General features: G+C 49.6%; 1 protein-coding gene across 2 annotated transcripts in view; it reads right to left on the bottom strand.

Moving 5' to 3' along the window:
• Window positions 1–20,620, bottom strand: part of LOC144782495 (semaphorin-3A-like) — a 267,163-nt gene that overhangs the window by 52,522 nt on the left and 194,021 nt on the right. For both annotated transcript variants that reach the window (XM_078661881.1, XM_078661882.1), the window contains 3 exons: window positions 14,894–15,039; window positions 13,348–13,462; window positions 7,419–7,488 (listed from right to left, as the gene is read on the bottom strand). In XM_078661881.1, the coding sequence (XP_078518007.1) occupies window positions 7,419–7,488; window positions 13,348–13,462; window positions 14,894–15,039 (331 nt within the window). The remainder of the gene's footprint in view (window positions 1–7,418; window positions 7,489–13,347; window positions 13,463–14,893; window positions 15,040–20,620) is intronic.

The following is a 20,620-nucleotide window of genomic DNA, read 5'->3' as shown; positions in this document are numbered from 1 at the left end:
TGTGCTGGTCACTTTGATTTGGATCTTGACCTGGAAGGATTACTTTTTGTGGATGCTGCTGGATATTTGGATTTTTGCAATACTGAAAGCACTCAGCAGGTGCAAAAGTTCAATCTTATCATTAGTAACCATTCCCTGTAGTGCTTCCTGAGGGGCCCCTTCAGAGTTCATTTGCCTACTTGCAACTATTCTATGACCCTGCTCTGACCCTCACAGCAGGCTCAGAGAATAGCTACAAGTATACAACAAAGGTCCTGTTAAAAAAATTACACTGCAACAGAAAGCAATTACAGACAAAACTGAGAGCACTAAGCAGGTGCAAAAGTTCAATCTTATCATTAGTAACCATTCCCTGTAGTGCTTCCTGAGGGGCCCCTTCAGAGTTCATTTGCCTACTTGCAACTATTCTATGACCCTGCTCTGACCCTCACAGCAGGCTCAGAGAATAGCTACAAGTATACAACAAAGGTCCTGTTAAAAAAATTACACTGCAACAGAAAGCAATTACAGACAAAACTGAGAGCACTCAGCAGGTGCAAAAGTTCAATCTTATCATTAGTAACCATTCCCTGTAGTGCTTCCTGAGGGGCCCCTTCAGAGTTCAGTTGCCTACTTGCAACTATAGGCCACAAAGGTCCTGTGAAAAAAAATTGCACTGCAACAGAAAGCAAATTACAGACAAGGAAGCAGGTGCCAGCCAGACTGGAAGTTTAAATTCAGTGACACATTAATCAACCCCAAATTAATTCATGTCAGTTGAAGCAGGGCAGGTGTGCTTGCTTTTTTTCACCCCCATAATCTACAGTGATAAACCAACCAGAGGGTGGCAGTGATGTACCAGAGGGTGGCAAGGGTGTACCAGAGGGTGGCAGTGGTGAAACAGAGGGTGCTGTGAACCTGTGATGATGAACCAGATGTAGAAACAACATAGTCGCGGCCGTTCCGAGCCGACAAGTAAGTTCGCAATTGCGAACTGGTACAGAACCCTCGCGAACTGGCAGAAATCCTAGCGAACACAAAAAAAAAATCCGCAAATTCGCGAGAGTTCGCGGATTTTGCGGATTGCGAATCCGTAAATACGCAAGTTCGCGGATTGCCAATTCGCAAAATCCGCCCATGCTTACTAACGGGGCGCTGTTGATCTTCCAGGGGACAACGCTAAGACATCCCTGGGTATCCTTGGCTTAGCACCCTTATTGTGCTCCTGCATAGAGTACCCTTCTGTACCTTGCAGACTCTGGATCGCCCTGTACCTCCTCCACAGCTCTGGGGGTGGCCACCATCACAACCAGGACCCCCACCGAGGTCGGCATCTTTACCTACATCCTACTGATTCCTGGGATTCTCCCAGGACCAGCAAAAACAAGTCCAAGCCCATACCGAACCGGAGGCAAGCATGCCCCTACTGGACAGGTGCCCCCATCCCTTTTCAACTCCCTGTGGACTTTAGACTGATAAAACCCAAACCCCTCTGGTCAGGGATGGATGCATAACTTACACCAGGGGGAATTCAATTCTGGCGCCAGGACCCTCCTACCCTGGAAAGTCAAATCATTGCCTCCCAGCTGTCTGACCCCAGTGGTGAGAGGGGAGACACCCCACCCCCTGCCCGGTCCGCTGCTTCTACAGAACCTGTTCCAGTGCGTGCACAATTACACCACCCCTCCCAGGGTGGCCTACGGCCGGCTGTCCCCTTAAATGCCTTGGGATTCCTATCGCCCCACCTGTTAGCATGTCCTGCTAAGTCTGCAACTAGCAGGGGGACCCAGTATCCGTGGTACCCGCCTCGCCCAGCCCTTCATGCATATGCGCCCAGGATGACCTAAAATCAATAGTTTGGTGTTGGTTCACTGTTAACATTGCCTGGCTGAAGAGCAATGCCTTTGACAAGCCACTCCTGACAAGTGGCAATGCAGGTGGAAGTAAGAGTTAACAAGCCCGCCTTCATTCCTCTCACCCAGTTATCTGTGTATAGCACTTGTCGGAGAATGTCCATTACATTACGCCAGTCACCACCCCAGGTGACGCCTTGCCCTCCCAAACTTCTGCTAGTATACCAGGGAGCAGACAGGACCGTGTGGACCGGAGGGGAACCAAATTTATAGGTACCTGCTTTTTCTCGAGTACTGGGAATGCCAAGTGTCCTTCAATACTTTGTAGCCTATTTGTGCTGAACCCTGGGGATTCCCCAAAAATTGGCACGTGGCACACTCGTTGGATGACAACTTCCACAACCTGCACTGCTGCCAGTCGAGGCTAAAGGCGGGAGAAATTGCCCATGTTATTGTTACTCAACTCAATGGTACCCGTTTCATCGACCTCCGAAGGGCGAGATACTAAGTGGACCTACCAGGGTCTGAACCTGGAACCAGAGGTCGAAACCAAGCCCCTCTCAGTTCTGCCGCTCTGCATGCCTGTGAACATGTATCCCAGGGCAGACTTCAGGCACCTAACCCATACTTGGACATGCCTGAGCTAAAAACACACATCTAAAAGGCCTGACAACAGGGGGAACATCGTTTACGACGCGGTTTTTACACCGCAGTGCCTTTACCCCGTAGCTATTACAACGCAAGTCGTTACTACGACTTGCGCTGGATAGCGCTGTGGGATAAGGAATCTTGCAATTTTATATTCCAACACCTTACCTACTGTTACGGGGACTGGTGTTGGAATATAAAATTATAAGATTCCTAAATCCACGCCCTCCAACGCAAGTCGTTGTAACGACTTGCGTTGTAAGACTTGCGTGGTAGAGGCATGCGTTGTTACAACATGCGTTGTAACAACGTACATCCGACAACAGCACTATCTCCTCGGTGGCAGTATTTCTACGGGAGTTTGTGAGTTTCCTTTGTCCTCCTCCCCAGATCTCACACACGTCTATTTAAATGTGACTCTTTTTTTGTGAAAAGGGATGTATGACATTACAACGCATGCTTTTACATCGCATGCCTTTACAGCGCGGTTTTTACAACGCATGCCTTTACAACGCATAGTGCTTTAGGGTGCTGGATAGTGAATTGTTTAATTTACTATTCCAACTCCAGTCCCCGTGGATAGTAGGGAAGGTGTTGGATAGTACATTAAACCTATTCCCTATCCTAGAGCGCCCCCCAGCGCAATGCGTTGTAATGGTTTGCATTGTAAAAGTTGCGTCGTAAAGGCACTGCGTGGTAAAAGTTGCGTTGTAAAGGTTGTTCACCGTGAAAAGCATCTTGTTTTAAAGATGCATTTGGGCGTTTCGTAGCATTCTTTGTGATCTTTGACTGTTTTCATTAAAATCCGTTAGTGTGGACCCGGTACCCTCAGACTCCCACCCACCCCCTGAGGGGCTGCATCCAGGGCTTTAAGTGGGCCGCGTCTCACCGGGTCTGAGCACCGGCAGTTTTTTAAAGGGGGCCTCGAAACGGGGCTCTATCGGGCTCTGTTTTGAGCCCTGACACAGGCGGACCGTTTTTTTCCCCAGATTGCAGTGACCGCAGTCTGCTGTCACTGCAGTCCGGAAAAAAGTGCCAGGACGCAAAACAGCCCGATAGAGACCCGTTTCGAGACAGCAGGCCATCGATGTGCGCTGCTCACACTGCTCACTTCGCACTAGTGGAAGAAGTTACGGCATGACGTCATGCCAGGGGAGCGTTGTGGGGGAAGGGAAATCCTTAAAGAGTCATTTTCTTTCTGGATTTCCTTTCTCTTTCTAAAACGCAAGAGCAGCAACATTGTGGTAGGGTCAGCAGGGCTTTAATTGGAAGCTTTGTCAATATTATATTTAACAAGCCATGGTTACAGCTTATTTATCTTCTGCAACTAATAACCATTGACAAAGCCAATAGTCCTGACTTGTTGTAGGTCTGATGTTACTTGTTGTATCACATATCTGGATGCAATGACAGACTATGCTAAGCACAGATTTTTAGCGTGTTCTGAAGCCACTCCCCTAATTACACTGACCACGCCCTTTTGAGAGACCCCCCATTTTTTCATACCACTTAAAGCCCTGGCTGCATCTAAAGTGCATTGTCTTTAAAGAGCTGTTCTTTCAATATAAGCATGTAAAACACAACATCAACAAGCTTTGGCAATGTAAAGGGACCTGACCTTTGGGCTTTGCTAATGCAGACCGATTGGCTTTCCACAAATTCAGGAGGGGGCGGGAAGGGACTTGGGCCACGCCCTCCCCACACTGACCCGTCATAAACAACTAGGGTGTGCTGCACTGTGGATCCACAAACACTACACTGACGTCAGTGGGGTCTCTCGCACTCAAAAAGGACATGCTTTCCAGCACGCGCTGACCCTCTCCCACAGCGTGCATGCTTCATCACCGGGCCCTGCTCCTCTCGGGGACCCTCTGGGGGGCTTTGGCCGGAGATCTTTTATTCACTCTGTCTAGTGTTGCCCAAACAGGAGCGTGATGCCCTTCACTAAATTCAGGAAGGGTGCAGTAGATTAGGAAGGTGGATTGAAAGAAACTGCCTGCAGACTGCCTAGATACCAAAGGGCTTATTTATGAGCCCCTGCGTCACTTTTACGCCGCCGGTGCGTCACTTTTTGTGACGCACCAGCAGGGTAAACAATGTGCCATGTTGCGTCATATTTACAAAGTGACGCATCTAGGTAGATGTGTCACTTTATAAACCCCTGCACCACATTATGCCTGCGCCAGGTGTAATGTATGCAGGGGGACGTTTCGACGCAAGTAAGCCTCGTAGAAATGACGCAGTGAAATCTATGAGATTTCATTGCATCACTTCTAGGACACAAATGCTTCAATTTCTTACGCCTGCCTCACAGCAGGCGTAAGACTGACGCAGGCCCTTTCACCTGGGGCTTGGTCCATGTGAAAGGACACATTGCTGGAGTTGCGTCACTTTTGTGACACACTCTAGCAATGCGTCACTTCTGAGCCATACAGATACGTCGGAAATACTGACGTATCCGTAACTCCTTGCGCCATGATGTGTCATACTGTAAATATGACGCATCCAGCATGTCGCAAGGAGGGCGCAGTGAAAAGTGACGCATCGCTGCTTTCACGCAGCGATGCGTCACTTCTCATAAATGAGGGCCCAAGTGTTTAATATCATAGGTAGCTCATGCCAGGATTAAAATGATCTCTGATCCAGCAGGAGGAAGAATGAACCCTAAGGTCAGTGAAAAGGTCAACATGTTTCCAGCCTAATCTGCCCCAATGAGTCTGCGGCAGCTCTTCAGGCCCTGCAGTTGGTGCCCCAACCCCCCTGACGTGGGTGGAATAGTGGCATGAGGTCTGTGTCCTAGAGGTGCTTAGAGTCACTCCCATGGCGAACGTAGATGAAGACGTCTCACACCTGGGCCTCCAGAGACCGCGGGCAGGTGAATAGGCAAAGCTCCTCCTGGATAGAGCTGCCGCTACATGGAGAAGGGGCTTCATGGCACCCTGAGGGGCCGGCTAATCTAGGAATACGGGTCACACGGGCTCAAGAACTCAAAGGTGAGAAAACGTCATCTACTAGAAGAATAGATGTTAAAAATTTGGCATTTAGGCAACCCATAGCCAATTGTAGTCTAGCCACCGCACCTTCTCAATCTCCGACACTCCCTCTTGCATTCAGTGAGGGGTGCCACTATCCTGTCTGGCAAACACCGGACAGAGTGATTAAAAGATCTCTGGCAAAGAGCCCCCTAGAAGGGCCCGCCGGGTGTTGCAGCGCCCGTACAGCGAGGAGCACGGCTCGATGATGAAGCATGCCACTTCGGTGGGTGAGGGTCAGCGCATCCTGTAAAGCGTGCCCTTAAACTGCACAGGATCACACTGACATCTGTGCAGTGCTGGTAGATCAATAGACGGGCTCACCCTATCTGTTTATCGCCTATTAGCTTTGCCATGCTTTTTCCGATGCGGTTCATCATATGAACATGTCGTAACGTGGCAGCCATTTTGTTTTTATTCTAACATTCCAAGATTGCTGACACCTAGACTTAGCGAGTCAATTTTAAAAATATAAAAAGTGCGCCTGTAGTAATCTGCTTCTTATGTAATGCATCTCCCTGGTCCTGGTTCTCTGCCTGATGCTCTAGCTATGTGATGTCACTTGGAATGTTATGGATGTTTGTACTTGAAGGGGGAGCTGTTGGAGAAGATGGGCTGAGGAGGCCGCTCCTGGTGGGGCTTAAATTAAGACTTACATTAAAGCTTACATTTGAACTTACTACGCTGTAACTTAAGGAATAAACTACAACTACAATATCTGTCTACCAGACTTTATTGATTTCTACATTGGCGACGAGGATGGGGGCGACAATTTTTATTTTAAAAATGAGTAATGGTGCTGTAGAAATCAATAAAGTCTGGTAGACAGCTCTTGTAGTTGTAGTTTATTCTTCAAGTTACATCTTGGTAAATTCCAATGTAAGTCTTAATATAAGCCCCACCAGGAGCAGCCTCCCGGATGCTCAGCCCATCTTCTCCAACAGCTCCATTAGTCATTTTTAGAATAAAAATTGTCCTGGCTGCAAACTGCAGCTGCTGGGCCTATCAAAAAATAATAATAATAATAATGATTAAAAAAAAAAAATTGGACAAAAGACATGGCAGGAATGAGAGGGGAAAAACATTGGCTCAGGTGGGCGATGAAGTCAACACAGACAAGCAGCTGGAGCAGCAACGGGGAGCAACAGAGGAGCTGGGTGGGGGGGTAAAGAAGATATGATCCAGGGGAGTGACAGAGACAAGAAGAGGAAGGAAAGTCATCGAATAAGAAGCAAGCAGATGAGATTGACAAGACAGCCGACCAATGGAAAGCAATGGGCGGATCCAAAGCCACCGTCAGCCCTGGGAGTGGCCACAGCAGGTTTTTGATGATCGACACCTGAAAGCTGTCTGCTGGCGAGACCTACAAATGACGCTCACGCCCCCCATCCCTGGGACTTGGAAGTGACCTTGAAAAGCTCTGCTTCATTCCTCTCTGCCAGGGTTGCGCTTTCACCCGCGCCCGCGTATTCCATGGTACGGTCGGTGGAAAAACCCTCCAGAGATTAAAACGTGCAGATTTGGAACTTTTCCATAATTACATTCTTCTAATATTTTCTGCCTTGCTTGTTATCTTCTTGGTTGGAGATATGCATACAATTTATGTACTTTTATCGTGTTTTTGTGCCAGTTTGCTTATATTTTAATTCATTAATATTTCTGCTGGTGAGACTCCCCTGGTCCCTTTTATTGCTCCTGCAAATCTTGAGGATGGTTCGTGCAAAGGTCAGAGGCCTTTGCTTAGAAGGGATGGACTCCTCAATCCCCTCGTAATTCAGACTAATAAATAATTGAACTCATTAAGTAGATTACACCCAGGAAGGATCAAAGGTAAGATTGAATCCCACGTGAAGTTCTGGTTAACATGTGTGTTCTTGGCTATCAGAGCAGCGAGCAGGAGGCTTACCTCGATGTAGTGAAGAGTCCATAGACCAATGCTTGTTTTCTGTCTTCTGCCTTTAAAATGAAGATGTCTCCTGTAAAAAAGGAACACACAGGATTAAAATGATAAACAAATCAAGTCTTCTATCGAACCACAAACAGTTTCAAGCCAGGGTGTCCAGCGCAGGCTCACAAGGGCCGGATCCAGGGCACATTTTTCAGGGCAGCCATTTTGTAATTAAGTCATATTTAGATTTTGTGAATGTTTATTAAAGCCAGTGGCTACGGAGAGAGGCTAGCATCTTTCAAATCCTGCTTCTGCTGCTAGGGGGTCTAAGTCCACGGGGCCTCATTTATGAGAAGTGACGCATCGCTGCGTGAAAGCAGCGATGCGTCACTTCTCAGTGCACACTCCTTGCGTCATGATTGATGCGTCATATGTCGCAGGGAGTTACAGATACGTCAGTATTTCTGACGGATCTGTATGGCGCAAAAGTGACGCATTGCTGGAGTGTGTCACAAAAGTGACGCAACTCCAGCAATGTGTACTTTCAAATGGGGCAAGCCCCATGTGAAAGGGACTGCGTTAGTCTTACACCTGCCATGAGGCAGGCGTAAGGTTTTGACGCATCTGCCTCCTAGAAGTGGCGCAGTGAAATCTCATAGATTTCACTGCGCCACTTCTAGGACCCTCTTGCGTCAATACGCCCCGCCCCCCCTGCATACATTGTACCTGGCGCAGGTATAATGTGGCGCAGGGGTTTACGAAGTGACGCATCTACCTAGATGCGTCACTTTGTAAATATGTCGCAACAAGGCACATCGGTGGCGTAAAAGTGACTCACAGACTCATAAATGAGGCCCTTGAAGTTTTGTCCACGGTGGAGCTGCGGTCTGTCCTGTTACCCCTTCACTGGACTGACACTATGAGGATAGAGTCTTCTGTATTCCATGACCACTCATGGAATCGCGCCTACAATAAAGGATTCAATGCTGCGTTGCCAAAGTCGGAAACGGGGGGTAAAGATGGCTGACCCCCTCCCTCCCAATCGCCACAAGTGATTTCACAGGAGCCTCGTTGAGGTTGAGTCAGGTCTTGCCCTTCCTGCCTCTTGTAGTTCTTGACGTCTTTCCTTGGTTGTCACTCTCCACCTGCACATGCGGCGCAGAGACCAGCTGAGCCCTGGAGGGGGCGTCACCCCTTTCCCCTCTCTCTCCACTCACTTTTTATCATCAGCCACTCCTTCCACGGGGACAGCTTCTTGACAGGTCTCACTCCAGACTCTGTCATCAGTTTACTCTCTCCAGTTACACAAGTTGCTGTTAAACCCATCATGTGGCCTCCTCTGGCTGATGACCTCACTTCAGTGACCTATGACCTCTCACCGAGTAGGAGGCCTCTTCTCTGCGTCATCTTGAGACTGAGTGACAGATGTCTGAGTCCTCATGAGGGACTCTACACAGTTCAGATGATGAATCAGGGGGACATCTGAGAGTGACTCTCTCCTGGACATGGGTTGGGGTCTCAGTACTCCCTGCACCGGGGGAGGTGACCGCTCAACTAGTTGTTACCTTGTGGCTCCCAATCCTACACGTACCAAGCACGTAGAGGTGACCGGTCCCTTACCAACCAGGTCAATGTCGCCCCTTTGTGTGCCCCCTCTCACTGAAGAATCCTCTTCTCTGGGCTCTGCTCTAACCCTGGGCGTAGTTTGCGTAGTAGTGCTACGCGGAGCTACGCGAAGTGCACTTTGCAATACGCGTAGCACTACGCGAACTGCGTAGTGCGGTAGGGAAATGCTGTTCGCAATGATTGCACATTGCCGGATGCTTGTCCACACTGTGCAATCATTGAAAACGGCATCTTGCCCAGTGCAAGCGGTCATTTTCTGCCGCTCGAGTAGATTTGTACTCGAGCCGCAGCTTTCTCAACGTGGACTGGTAGTTTCTCATCGCGAGCGTTCGTGAGCATACGTGACCACTCGCAATGAGAAACCTGGCCTCCCTGCATTGAGAATCTTGCCGGAAGGTTTATTTCCCAGGCTCGCGATCGGCAACTTGATGTTGCTGATCCGAAATGAGGAAAAAGTCTCGCCAGGATGTCATTTTGCTCGCTCGCGGTCGCCAACTTGACGTTGAGGACCGCGAGCAAGCAAAAAATGCTGCTACGCATTTTTGCACAGTGTTACGTGCAATTCGTGTAGCGCGTAGTTGCGCAAACTACGCAAGCGTAGCATAATCCTACGCCCAGGCCTGCTCTCAACACACACTCCTTTTGAGGTAAAGGTGCTCTTTGAAGTCTGCTGGATAAACTGAGGAGGCAGCGACCCTTAGTGTTGTTGTGCTTTGCTAAGGCTTGCACAACTCCTAGGAGGGGTCACGTAGCTTTGACAACGGTGGACTTCTAACTGAGGAACTCAACAACGGATGTCTTCTGAAGCGGTGGCCCCACCCGGGAGGTGATTTAACACCTGCAGAGGATACAACTGCTTACAGTCGCTTCTTGAGGGACCGCACTGTTCCTCTATCTCCCGCCCTTCCCTGGGGTTCCCCTCCCATCAGAGTGCCAGGAGGTGTCCATGAGCACTTACTTCTGGCTCCCCTTCTTATTGAACCGGACTGATTAGTTTTAGAGACGCCGATGGGCTACCGACGCCGCCAATGCTCAACGTGGCGCACCTTTTTAATGCCGAGTAGGCCCGGCAGTTAATCCAGAGCAGCGCTAAATTTGAGCCGGTGGTTTCCAGTGCTCGGCACCAGCACTAAATTGTCAGCTCCGGCTCTAGTGACAATCCACCACACGGTGGCGCTGTTTGTCAAAGTTTGAGATAAGCACAACTACAGTGTTTAATAAGTCAATATACGACTATTGCTCACTCCATTATTAAAGCTTTGGGTGGCCTGTGCTAGTTTGAATTCTCACATTTGGAGGAGTGAGATTGTTAGTACTTGTGTTGGTTCTACCTTTGGGGACACAGTCAGGGACACTGGGGGGTGCAGTCTGCAGTGGTCTGGCACTGACTTTTTTTACCAATTAAGCACTGATACAGAGTGTCTCTCAGCCTCCAGGCCAGGCCACCCGGTCACTGGCACCCGCCAAGAGTCCTGTGGGTCTCCCCGTGTCCTGCTGGTACCGAGCACCCCAAGGGGCAGATCAAACCGGAAAAAGATGGGATTTGGAAGCCTTGACGATCGTGCGTCTCGAGACCATGGCGTATGCGAGGACAGCGAAACATATTGCTATTATCAGACGTCTCTACATTAGCAGGAACAATGTCAACAGGGCTTTAAGTGGGCCGGGTCCCACTGGTGCTCAGCACCGGCAGCTCTAAAAAGCAGGTGCTGAGACGGGTCTTCATATTTGCCCTCACCCTCGGGGTGAAAACAAATCTTAACTCAGCAGCAGTACCACTCTTCTCTGTGTTTGATGTAACTTCAAAGAGACTGGTTATAGTTCTTGCGCAGTCTCATCATTTCAGAACTGACGCATTTTCAATATTCTATACAATGAAGCTGGCTCGTTGTAGGTGTACTGTTGCGTGTTGTATAATGTATGTGGATGCAATGACAGAGGGCCCGATTCCCAGAACTAACTTAAGACAAAATCCAAAACTTACTACCCTTTTGGTATTCACAGAAGGAACTTACTCATTTCGGTATTCACCAAAAGTCTTAAAGTTAGGATTTTTCTCAGTTTAGGAGTTGTAAAGTTAGGACTCCTAAACTGAGAAAAATCCTAACTTTAAGACTTTCGGTATTCACAGAAGGCATTTAGGAGTCCTAACTTCTGCGAATACCAAAATGGTAGTAAGCTTAGGATCTTGTCTTAAGTTAATTCTGTGAATCGGGCCCAGAAGCAGCAAAATACAAGTCGGGCAGCACACTTAATGCTACGCACAGATTTGTTGCTTACGTGTTTTTAAGCCACACTCTTTGAGAGACACCCCTACTCTCACCCCAGTTTTTTCTTCCATTAGAGCCCTGACTGTCACTACAAGTACCACAGGCCCAATAATGACTTGGGTCCCTATAAGCTGCCTGTCTTCTGAGAAGAACTTGGGCCCATATCAGGTAAACAGTTTGGTGCCAAAGGTATTTGAATTTCTTGACAATATTGGCCACATCTCAGAAACGGGTTCATGTCGGCGGTGTTGGCAGCAAGACATATATACAGATTTATTTCAGTTTGTTGGAGGTAGAGTTGTCATTGTTATTTTGATTTTTATTGCAAAATTAATTTTTTTATAATATCACTCCAAATAATGTGAAATTTGAGAAAATACAGTGATATATTAAAATACTGCCGACACCTTTCAGCACAAACATATTGTAATACCACAGACACAAAGCAGTCTATTCATGTCTTTCATGTCTGTTAGATCCATGTACTCAAATCCATTTAAAACGGCATTTTGGGGTCCATCATGATGTCGGCGGGTCGCCACCGCAAGACCAGCGGTGTCGACCCTCCCAACATCATTCCCCACCCGCCCTCCATTTACCCCCCACTATGTTACAATGGCAGGGGTTACGGCGGCAGACGGAAAGACCGTCCGCTGCATTTCCACTGGCAGGCAATCGTTCTGATTGCTTGCCGGGCGGAACTCGGGCCTTACATGGTGGCGGTGTCTGGAGGACACCGCCATCCATATCGGGATGCCTGGCGGAGAAGGCCTTTCCGTGGCAGCGATGCCGCCAAGGAAAGGCATGCAGGAACTGCTTTGGGGGCCCGTTGCGTGCCTCAGGGGGGCTGCACTTGGGGGGTACCCATGGTACCCCTCTACATTGCCATGCACAAGGTGACAGGTACCGCGCGGTTCCTGTCACGTTGTGCATGCCAATGCACAACATGCAGATTTAACCTTGTGGTGGGTGCTGCTTACAGCACCACCCGCCACAATATTAAATGTGCGAGATGCGACCGCCAGGGTGGCGGCTGCATCCCAATGGGCACAGCGGAACCGCCGCACCTCTGGCGGCCGGTCCCGTTCACCGTTACAGTGGTGGGCAGACTTTGTTCGCAGCCATGGCCCGTGGAGGGAGTTCCGTGGGGCAGACAGGCGGGGCAGGGGAGGGGCAGTGTGGGGGTGCTAAACATCGGAATATGGATGATTGGAGGGAAGTAAACAATGAAATTAATAAAATGAATTTCGTAGCGCGCCATGCATCGCATTTTGCAAACTCGTTTTTTTTATTTAATTGCGCGTGCTAATGGAACCAAACCAGTGTTTCTCTGCACATTGGGAAGAGGAGAGTTGGCCTGTCAAATGCTGACGTCATTTCTATGATGCACGTGCCTCGATCCCACTGAGGGTGGGGTTCAGGGGTGCCCTCTGCCAGGGTCCACACTGGTCAGTCAGATGGATTCACCCCTGGCCCAAAGAGACCCACCCCCCCATTCCCTCACATGTGACGCCGTGCCAGGCGAGGGCTGCAGGCCACTGTCTGTTCCTGGAAATCAAAGGCTGCTGCGGTTTATGTAAAATGTTGTGAAATTACATTAGAAATTGTTGCCAAATTATCCTTCCAGAGCCAATTCTGGCTTCACTGTCGCTCGTGTGAATTTGTTTAGGTAAGGTTACAAATTGCACATAAAAGCCTTCAGAGACACCCGCAGGACACTGGTTCGAGAACACATTGTATATTGGCATGACGTTTTCTGGATGAACCAGTCTACAACAGGTTTAAATTAAACAACATTTCAAAGTGCAAAATACTGAGAAAATGTGTGAATTTCGTGTAATGCAAAATTTTAGAATTTCATGAATTTCATTTTCATAATTAAACTTTTCCCCAGTCCTATGGCCACCCAGCAGATAACAGACTCATATGTAGCACTTTGTTTGTGTGTTTGTGTTTTTGATACAGACCTGCTTGCGCATCAATATATACAAGTGTCATTTTTCTAACAGTATTTTAATTACGATAAAAGCCCCCCTGGCGCGTGCACTCACTCAGCTCATCGAAGTGGGTTTCGAGGCCCCCCGGGCCCGGGGCGGAGCACACCAGGCGGGCCTTCAGGAAGGTGCTCCATTTATGGACCAGGCTGCGCTGCCCTCCGACGTCACTCTGGGGGGGAAAGAGCATGGAGGTGTGAGGGGTGCACGATGAAGGGGCAGGTGTGTGGGGAGGGGACAGCATGGATAGGAGCCCCCACCCCGTCTGTTCCTTGGTGCAGGGTGAAGAAGAAGCTCCTAGAAGCCCTTAGAAGCTCCCAGAAGCCCTTAGAAGCTCCCAGAAGCACCTAGAAGCTCCTAGAAGCACCTAGAAGCTCCTAGAAGCACCTAGAAGCACCTAGAAGCTCCCAGAAGCACCTAGAAGCTCCTAGAAGCACATAGAAGCTCCTAGAAGCACCTAGAAGCACCTAGAAGCTCCTAGAAGCACCTAGAAGCTCATAGAAGCACCTAGAAGCTCGTTGTCAATAGATAATGTACTAAAGACTTGAACATTTAAGTCATGAACCCAGTGGTGCTGTTGGCATACAGCGCAAACCAACACAAACCAGCATAACGGCACATACGCCAACCCAACACAGCCCACACCTCTCAAGCAACACCAAGCATTGTGGCACAACCCCGCTTCTAGCCCAATGCAACAAGTCCAAGCCAACAGAACCCAGCACACCAGCTCTACTCCAAGCAAACCAACCCAACACCAGACCACACTCACCAACAAATACAACAGCACAGTTGCCAGCACAACACCGTCTCTAAACCTAAGCCCAAGCCAACAGAAAACACAACACCAGCACAATTCTATGTAAGCCAATCCTTCAAAACCCAGCACCACACATGGCAACCAAATGCAACACAACGCAACCCAGTAAAACACTGTGTTTAACCCTAAGCCCAAGCCAACAGAACACAAAACCCCAGCACAATTCCATGCAAACCAACCCAACACCAGACCACACTCGCCCAAAAAATACAACAGCATGCTACCCAGGCAACACCGTCTCTAAACCTAAGCCCAAGCCAACAGAAAACACAACACCAGCACAATTCCAAGTAAGCCAATCCTTCAAAACTCAGCACCACACATGGCTACCAAATGCAACACCACATATCCAAGTAAAACACTGTGTCTAACCCTAAGCCCAAACCACCAGAACACAAAAAACAGCACAATTCCATGCAAACCAACCCAACCCCAGACCACACTCGCCAAAAAATGCAACACCATGCTTCCCAGCACAACACTGTCTCTAACCCTACATCCAAGCCAAACAAAGCATAAAACACCAGCACAATTCCAAGTAAGCCAATCCTACAAAACCCAACACCTCACCACATATGCCAACCAGATGCAACACCATCTAAGCCAACCCCAAACTCACACACAACCCCAAAGCCTCTCAGACAGGGTACAGAGCAAGCCTCAAATCTACCTCTCATGCACACAGGCCCTGATTCACACCAAACAAGAATTACACAGTGTTCTGAGCATACAACTGCTAAATTGAATACAAACTCAAGAGGCGTGACCACTGAAGGAACCCACCTTACACACGCGTGATACCCGGGAGTAAATGACCTTTCCTCCGCCACCCTCTGCCTCCTGGGCCCGCTCGGTGAAGAACAAGTACACCTTGTCGTCTTCTTCGCTGTCGCTCTCTGACATCACCTGGACTTTCACAAACTTTGGGTCTGTGGCAGGGAAAAGAACAATCAGTCATAAAATGGAGGAAAGTTTGAACACCATATAAAGGAAATATCTGCTTTCATGGTCACCCCCGCTGTTTGCTGGTGTCATTACACTTTAACGACTAGTCTGACTGCGATCCTGCTAATCAGGACCCTAGTATCTGTGCTTCCTCTCTAAATTGAACCATGGTGAGTACTTAGATACCCCCAGATTGGCTACTGGTGTACCCTTGTAAGTTCCTATTATATGGCACTATGGCACCCAGGGCATAGGTTCACCAGGGGTCCCCCATTGGCTGAAGCATGTATTATAACACCCACAGGGAACCACTCAAATTGTGACTACAGGCCCGCCATCGCAGCCTGTGTGAGCCGGCGCTAGCACCACTTACGACAGATATAAGATTCCTTATATCTGAGGTCACTGCCCTTAAACCTATAAGTCACCCTTAAGGGAGGCCTTTCAATCCTGAAGGCCGGGTCCTTGGTTATAAGTGTGAGGGTGCCCCGCATGAGCAGGACACCCCTACGACCCTCGGAGTCCCGTATCCAGGTGTTGTAAGTGCATCAGCCATTGCGATATATAGAGTGGCCATGAGTCATTAGGGGATAGCTAACTCTAAACTGGCAGTATCGAACCCTCTTGTCTTTGGTATCAAACATGTTGGAATCATATGATTCCATGCACTGTAGGCCTACTCTGGGAAGCCCTCCGTGCTCCCGGTACCAGTTTTTTTCCATACCATCCTAGTTGTTATTTGTTGTGTCTCTTTAACATTTTTACATCCTTTTTTCTCCTCTTTGTCCCCTTTTCCCCCTCAGTTTCTCTGTCTTCGATTCAGTCTTTCGACGTGTACCCCTCTTTTGCACCTTTCTTTCTTTCTCTGCCCCCCAATAGTCAGTCTTTCTACCTTTGCCTACTCTCTATCTCTCCCTGCCTCTTTCTCACTGTCTCTGTTGCACTCTCCTTCTCTTTCTCCTTCTTTATCTCATCACTATTTCACTTTGAGTCTTTGTTTCCCTCGCTCAGTTTCTTTCTCTGTCTGGTCACTCTCTTTGTCTTTCTCACTGTCACACTCTTTGTCTTTCTCACTGTCACACTCTTTGTCTTTCTCACTGTCACTCTCTTTGTCTTTCTCACTGTCACACTCTTTGTCTTTCTCACTGTCACTCTCTTTGTCTTTCTCACTGTCACTCTCTTTGTCTTTCTCACTGTCACTCTCTTTGTCTCTCTGTTGCTCTCTCAGTTGGTGTTTCGTCCTCTCTTTCTTTATCTTTATCTTTCTTTCTCTCTGTTATTCTGTCCATCTCTCTCTCTCTCTCTCTGTTTCTCGCTATTTCTCTCTTGTATCACGATTTACCAATTGCTCCAACCCCCTGGATTGCGGCTGCCCGCGGCTCCCGCAGGGGGCCACCTCAGTGGGCGGCCACCATTAGTTCCTTCTAGGCGCCTCCATTGTCTAGCCGGCTGCTCTGAGCTGAGCGTTCGCAGGCGTTCGAACATGCATCTGTCACTAATTTACTCAGATAACTGGGACTACAAGTAATGCGGGCGGGATAACTTTCTCCTACCTGCATTGGCTCGTCTTGTTTCAATTTTCTTGTCTGCTCCCTGGTATACTAGCTGAAGTGTTGTAGGGCAAGCCCTCACTAGGGGGTGACTGGCTTTATGTATTGGACAAATCCACTATGTTTCACAGTTACTAACGTGTGGAAGGTTTCAGCTGATGGTGTATAGCTTATTCATATGCACAGTATTTTTATTTGATTAATCGCTATACGTAGTAGCGCAACTTCCAGGCTTTTATGCTCATGGCATAGTGCAGCGGTGAGTGTTGCCGTGCTGTAAGAATATAAAGTTTAAATACGACTGCCAGGTCCCACGGGGGTGTCGGTGATTTGCCACTTTCAGGTTTCAATCAACCTCCCTTTCTCTGTGGTTGGTAAAATGTATAGCAGTAGCAGGGTAAGAAAGATCTCTGATCTAGCTGCAACATACCTGCGGGAACAGTTGCATGTCAAAAATACACGGGCTTCATGCTCCAACAAGCGCTTTACATAGATGGCTGGGAGAGGATGTAAGGCGGGCTGGTTAGTTTTTACTTCTGCCTGCAGTGGCACATCTTGTCAGGAGTCAAAGGTATTGCACTTCAACCAGGCAATGTTAACACCCAGCCACTCCAGCCAATTACTTAAGGTCATCTTGTGCCTCATACACACAGCCCAGTGTTAGGTCCTTGGGTTTGTCAGCGTCATTAATCACTAAATTCAACTGAACAAGAAGCGTGACCGTGGTTGACACTAGCAGAGGTAGGGAATGCAAACTCCACCTAGGGAGGTGGCTGGCGTAATTTGATGGACGAGTCCAAAAGGTTTCACAGCAACTGCACGTGGGAGAGTGTCAGTTACCTGTGCATAGTTCTTGCAGGTCCACTTTATCATATTAAATACTTGCTTTAGTTGCAAGTGGTAAGCGTGAGATTCCCTCTATTTAAGCAACTGGTCACATTGTCAGCAACCAAGGTGCCGGGGAGTGCCGGGTGCAGTCACTGCAGATTAAACTAACAGGCAACAGCTTGGTGTAAATGACGGCTTTTCTGGCTTCACCGCGTGGAGTATGCCCAGGTGACAATTGGGTACTGCTTATGGTTCTAATTACCAGCCTGTTTGAGATATCGTTTCAAGGGGAAGAGCTACGCTGGCTCTTTATCGCTTAAAACGTAGCACATCCAAAGTTAGTCTGTTAGCAAAGGTGCAGGAAGGGACGCTTGCGCCAGGGTGAGGTCATTGCACGGGAGACACAGCAGATAGTCTGCGGTCAGCCGGGGGTGCTTGCAGGCTAGGAGGCCAGGCAACGTAGCAAAACCAATGCTATAAATTGGGGAAACAGGCGTAGGGAGCTCACATGCTAGAAGGGCTGCAACTACAGGGCAGGAGATGAGAGCCACATCTGCTTGCAGGGCATGATAGCGATGTATGAGAGAGCTCCCTCCTGGGAAGCCATCACAGTCTTGCAGGTCATGTGAGGCACTGGTACATTCCCAGAGAAGGATAACCCGCTCCATGCGCAAGTTTGCTGAGCAAGGGGCTTTGGCTTCAGCAGGCATGGGCTACGCCTACCTGGGCACGGGGCCAAGGCCAAGGCCAATGAAGCAGTGGAGCATTCCCGCTAAGGGTGTATAGTGCTAGGCACAAGTTCAGACCAAAGTGGTTTTGGGTTCATCAGACATGAGCTGATACAAATGAAGTTGAGAGGCTATTTCGATGCCGATGAGGTGCACTTGTCACTGGTTGGAAGGGACCTGAATCTCTTTTACATGCAAGAGACACTGGAAGGAGCCGGTTGCAAGTAAGTAAAGTGCTGTGTGAATGGTGGGGGGCTCAGTAGGGGTCGGGGGCCGCCTCCAGAGCTGTGGCGGAGTTACAGGGCGATCTGGAAGCATGATGGTACTGAAGGATACCGCTGCAAGAGCACAATAGGGGTGCCAGAGCCTAACACCAGGGGCCTCAGGGGAGGGACCTGGAACAATGACGTCGGCGCCCCGTAAGTCCTTCGGGTGGTTGTGGGCCTGAACAACCAAGGGCTTGGCTTGCTACGCTCCGCCCTGAAAGGGCCGTGAGTAATAAGGGACCAATGTGTCACATTATCCAGTAAGGGGATCACACCTATAAGGGGAGCGCTGATTGGGTTTTCCACAGTGCTTTGCTCTTCAGGCGGTCAGGGTAGCATAGGTCAGTACGGCTACCTGCCCTTGGATCGCCCGTAAGATAACCCACCATAATTTGCATACTGTTGTATGTAATAAACCTGCAGCCAGAATTTTCTCCAAACAAAAAGTTGTGTAGTGTATTTATTTATGCGTGCCTTTCCTACTTTCTTACTTTGGTGCGGGTGGGGATCCTCCTGCCCTGATAATGGAACTATGAATGTTTGAGCTCCTAAAACTGCACCAATAGATGAATGAGACGTTAAGAGATGGGGAAGCTGAGGAGGTAAGTCACCGCCTCTCAACTGCGGCTGCCAGTCCGATTCTGCAGCCTCCTGTCCTAGGATGGTCAGTGGAGCTCACCTTACAGCCGCCTATGTTAGGGTGGTCCGCAGGGGCGGCTCCTCTAAGGCGGAGGAGCGCTGCCCCACAGCCTGCAGAGGCAAACGGAAAATAAAATGATTTAAATGCAGATCATTTTATTTTTCTTCCTGTGGCCGAATCTTGGGGGCGGGACACAGCACTGCCGCAGGGGAGGAGGAGTGGTAAGCACGGCTGTCAGTGTGCGTGACGGTTTGGCCGGCTGTCTTAGGACGGCCAGACCATCATGCGCACTGACATCTCTCCGACCCAGCTGTGTTGTTGGCTGGAGAGATCAGCAGACACAGCCTTCCACCTACTGATGGAGCGCAAAACTAGCCCACTCCGCTCAATCCCGACACTGCTCTCATGGTGAGAACGGCCTGGGTACTCACCACAGCTGCGAGCTTCATTTTGTGCTCACAGAAGACGGGCGAGCAGAGCGGTGAGCAGAACACTGCCAGGTATATTTTTTAGGTTTCGACCTGGCGAGGGCACTGCAAAGCAGTGCCCCGCCCAGGGAGAAAGCTTTTGAGTTACAGTATGGATGTTCGTCCCGCCTCTGTTTCCCATTTGCTAGCTCCATAAATGGACGCTAGCCATTGGCAAACAGAGGCGTCCGTCATCCTGCGAGGCGACTCGTGGGCGTTCCTGGGATGTTTTTCTCATCCAGCCCCTTTGGACACGTCATGCGGCTGGGGGTGTGTTGTGTGTTTTTTTTTTGGCAGCCTTTCATTTTGTCATTTGCCCCGACCTCTGGTGAGTGCTTGCTGCTGTCCTGCCTTCCTCCGTGTCCCCCCTCCCGCCGCCCCCCTCCAGCTGTCCGTGTGCCCGTCCCCCCTCCCGCTGTCCGTGTGCCCGTCCCCCCTCCCGCTCTCCGTGTGCCCGTCCCCCCTCCCGCTCTACGGCCTGCTGGGCGTACCCTTCCAACTTAGGGCGAACTAGTTACATCCGGCCTCTTGCGTGCCGCCTGAAAATAATCAAGAGACATGACAAGGGTTCAAGCAAAAAATAATTCTGCTGACAAATGGCTTAAGATGAAGGCAAGGAGGGCAGTCGCCAATGGCCTGGATTGCCTTTTCTACGCCTACTCTCCATGCATACAGGCCAGTCCCCTGGATAGGCAGTCCCGTCCCTGCCGGTGCAGCCCTGTGAAACTCGCCGTCTCCTTCCGGGAACAGAAGGCGCTGGCTACTGTCCTCACGGCCGCACAGCCGCCTTCTTCGCAGCATGTTAATCATGCAGAGAGCAGGCCCGCCGGTGATTGTAATTCAGGAGCTAAAGGGGCTTTCGATGTGACGCTCCCGGCGCCGCAGAGGCCCTGAGGTGTGCTGCGGGAAGTGATGCATGTTACAGGGAAAGCCGGCTCCAGGGAGCGCTCAGCTCACACTTAATAAAGGAGGCCCCGGGGCATACTGCTCTACACACTGCGAGAGCGGCTTCTGTCGCACACGGTGAGGGCCGCCTCCCCGCCACACGCACGCTGCCCGCCACACCACGAATTCTGCATGCCTGAA

Source organism: Lissotriton helveticus, chromosome 9, assembly GCF_964261635.1.
Source record: "Lissotriton helveticus chromosome 9, aLisHel1.1, whole genome shotgun sequence".
Lineage (NCBI taxonomy): Eukaryota > Metazoa > Chordata > Amphibia > Caudata > Salamandridae > Lissotriton > Lissotriton helveticus.
The sequence above is the reverse complement of the archived record's forward strand: the minus strand, read 5'-3'. Positions and strand labels throughout refer to the sequence as shown.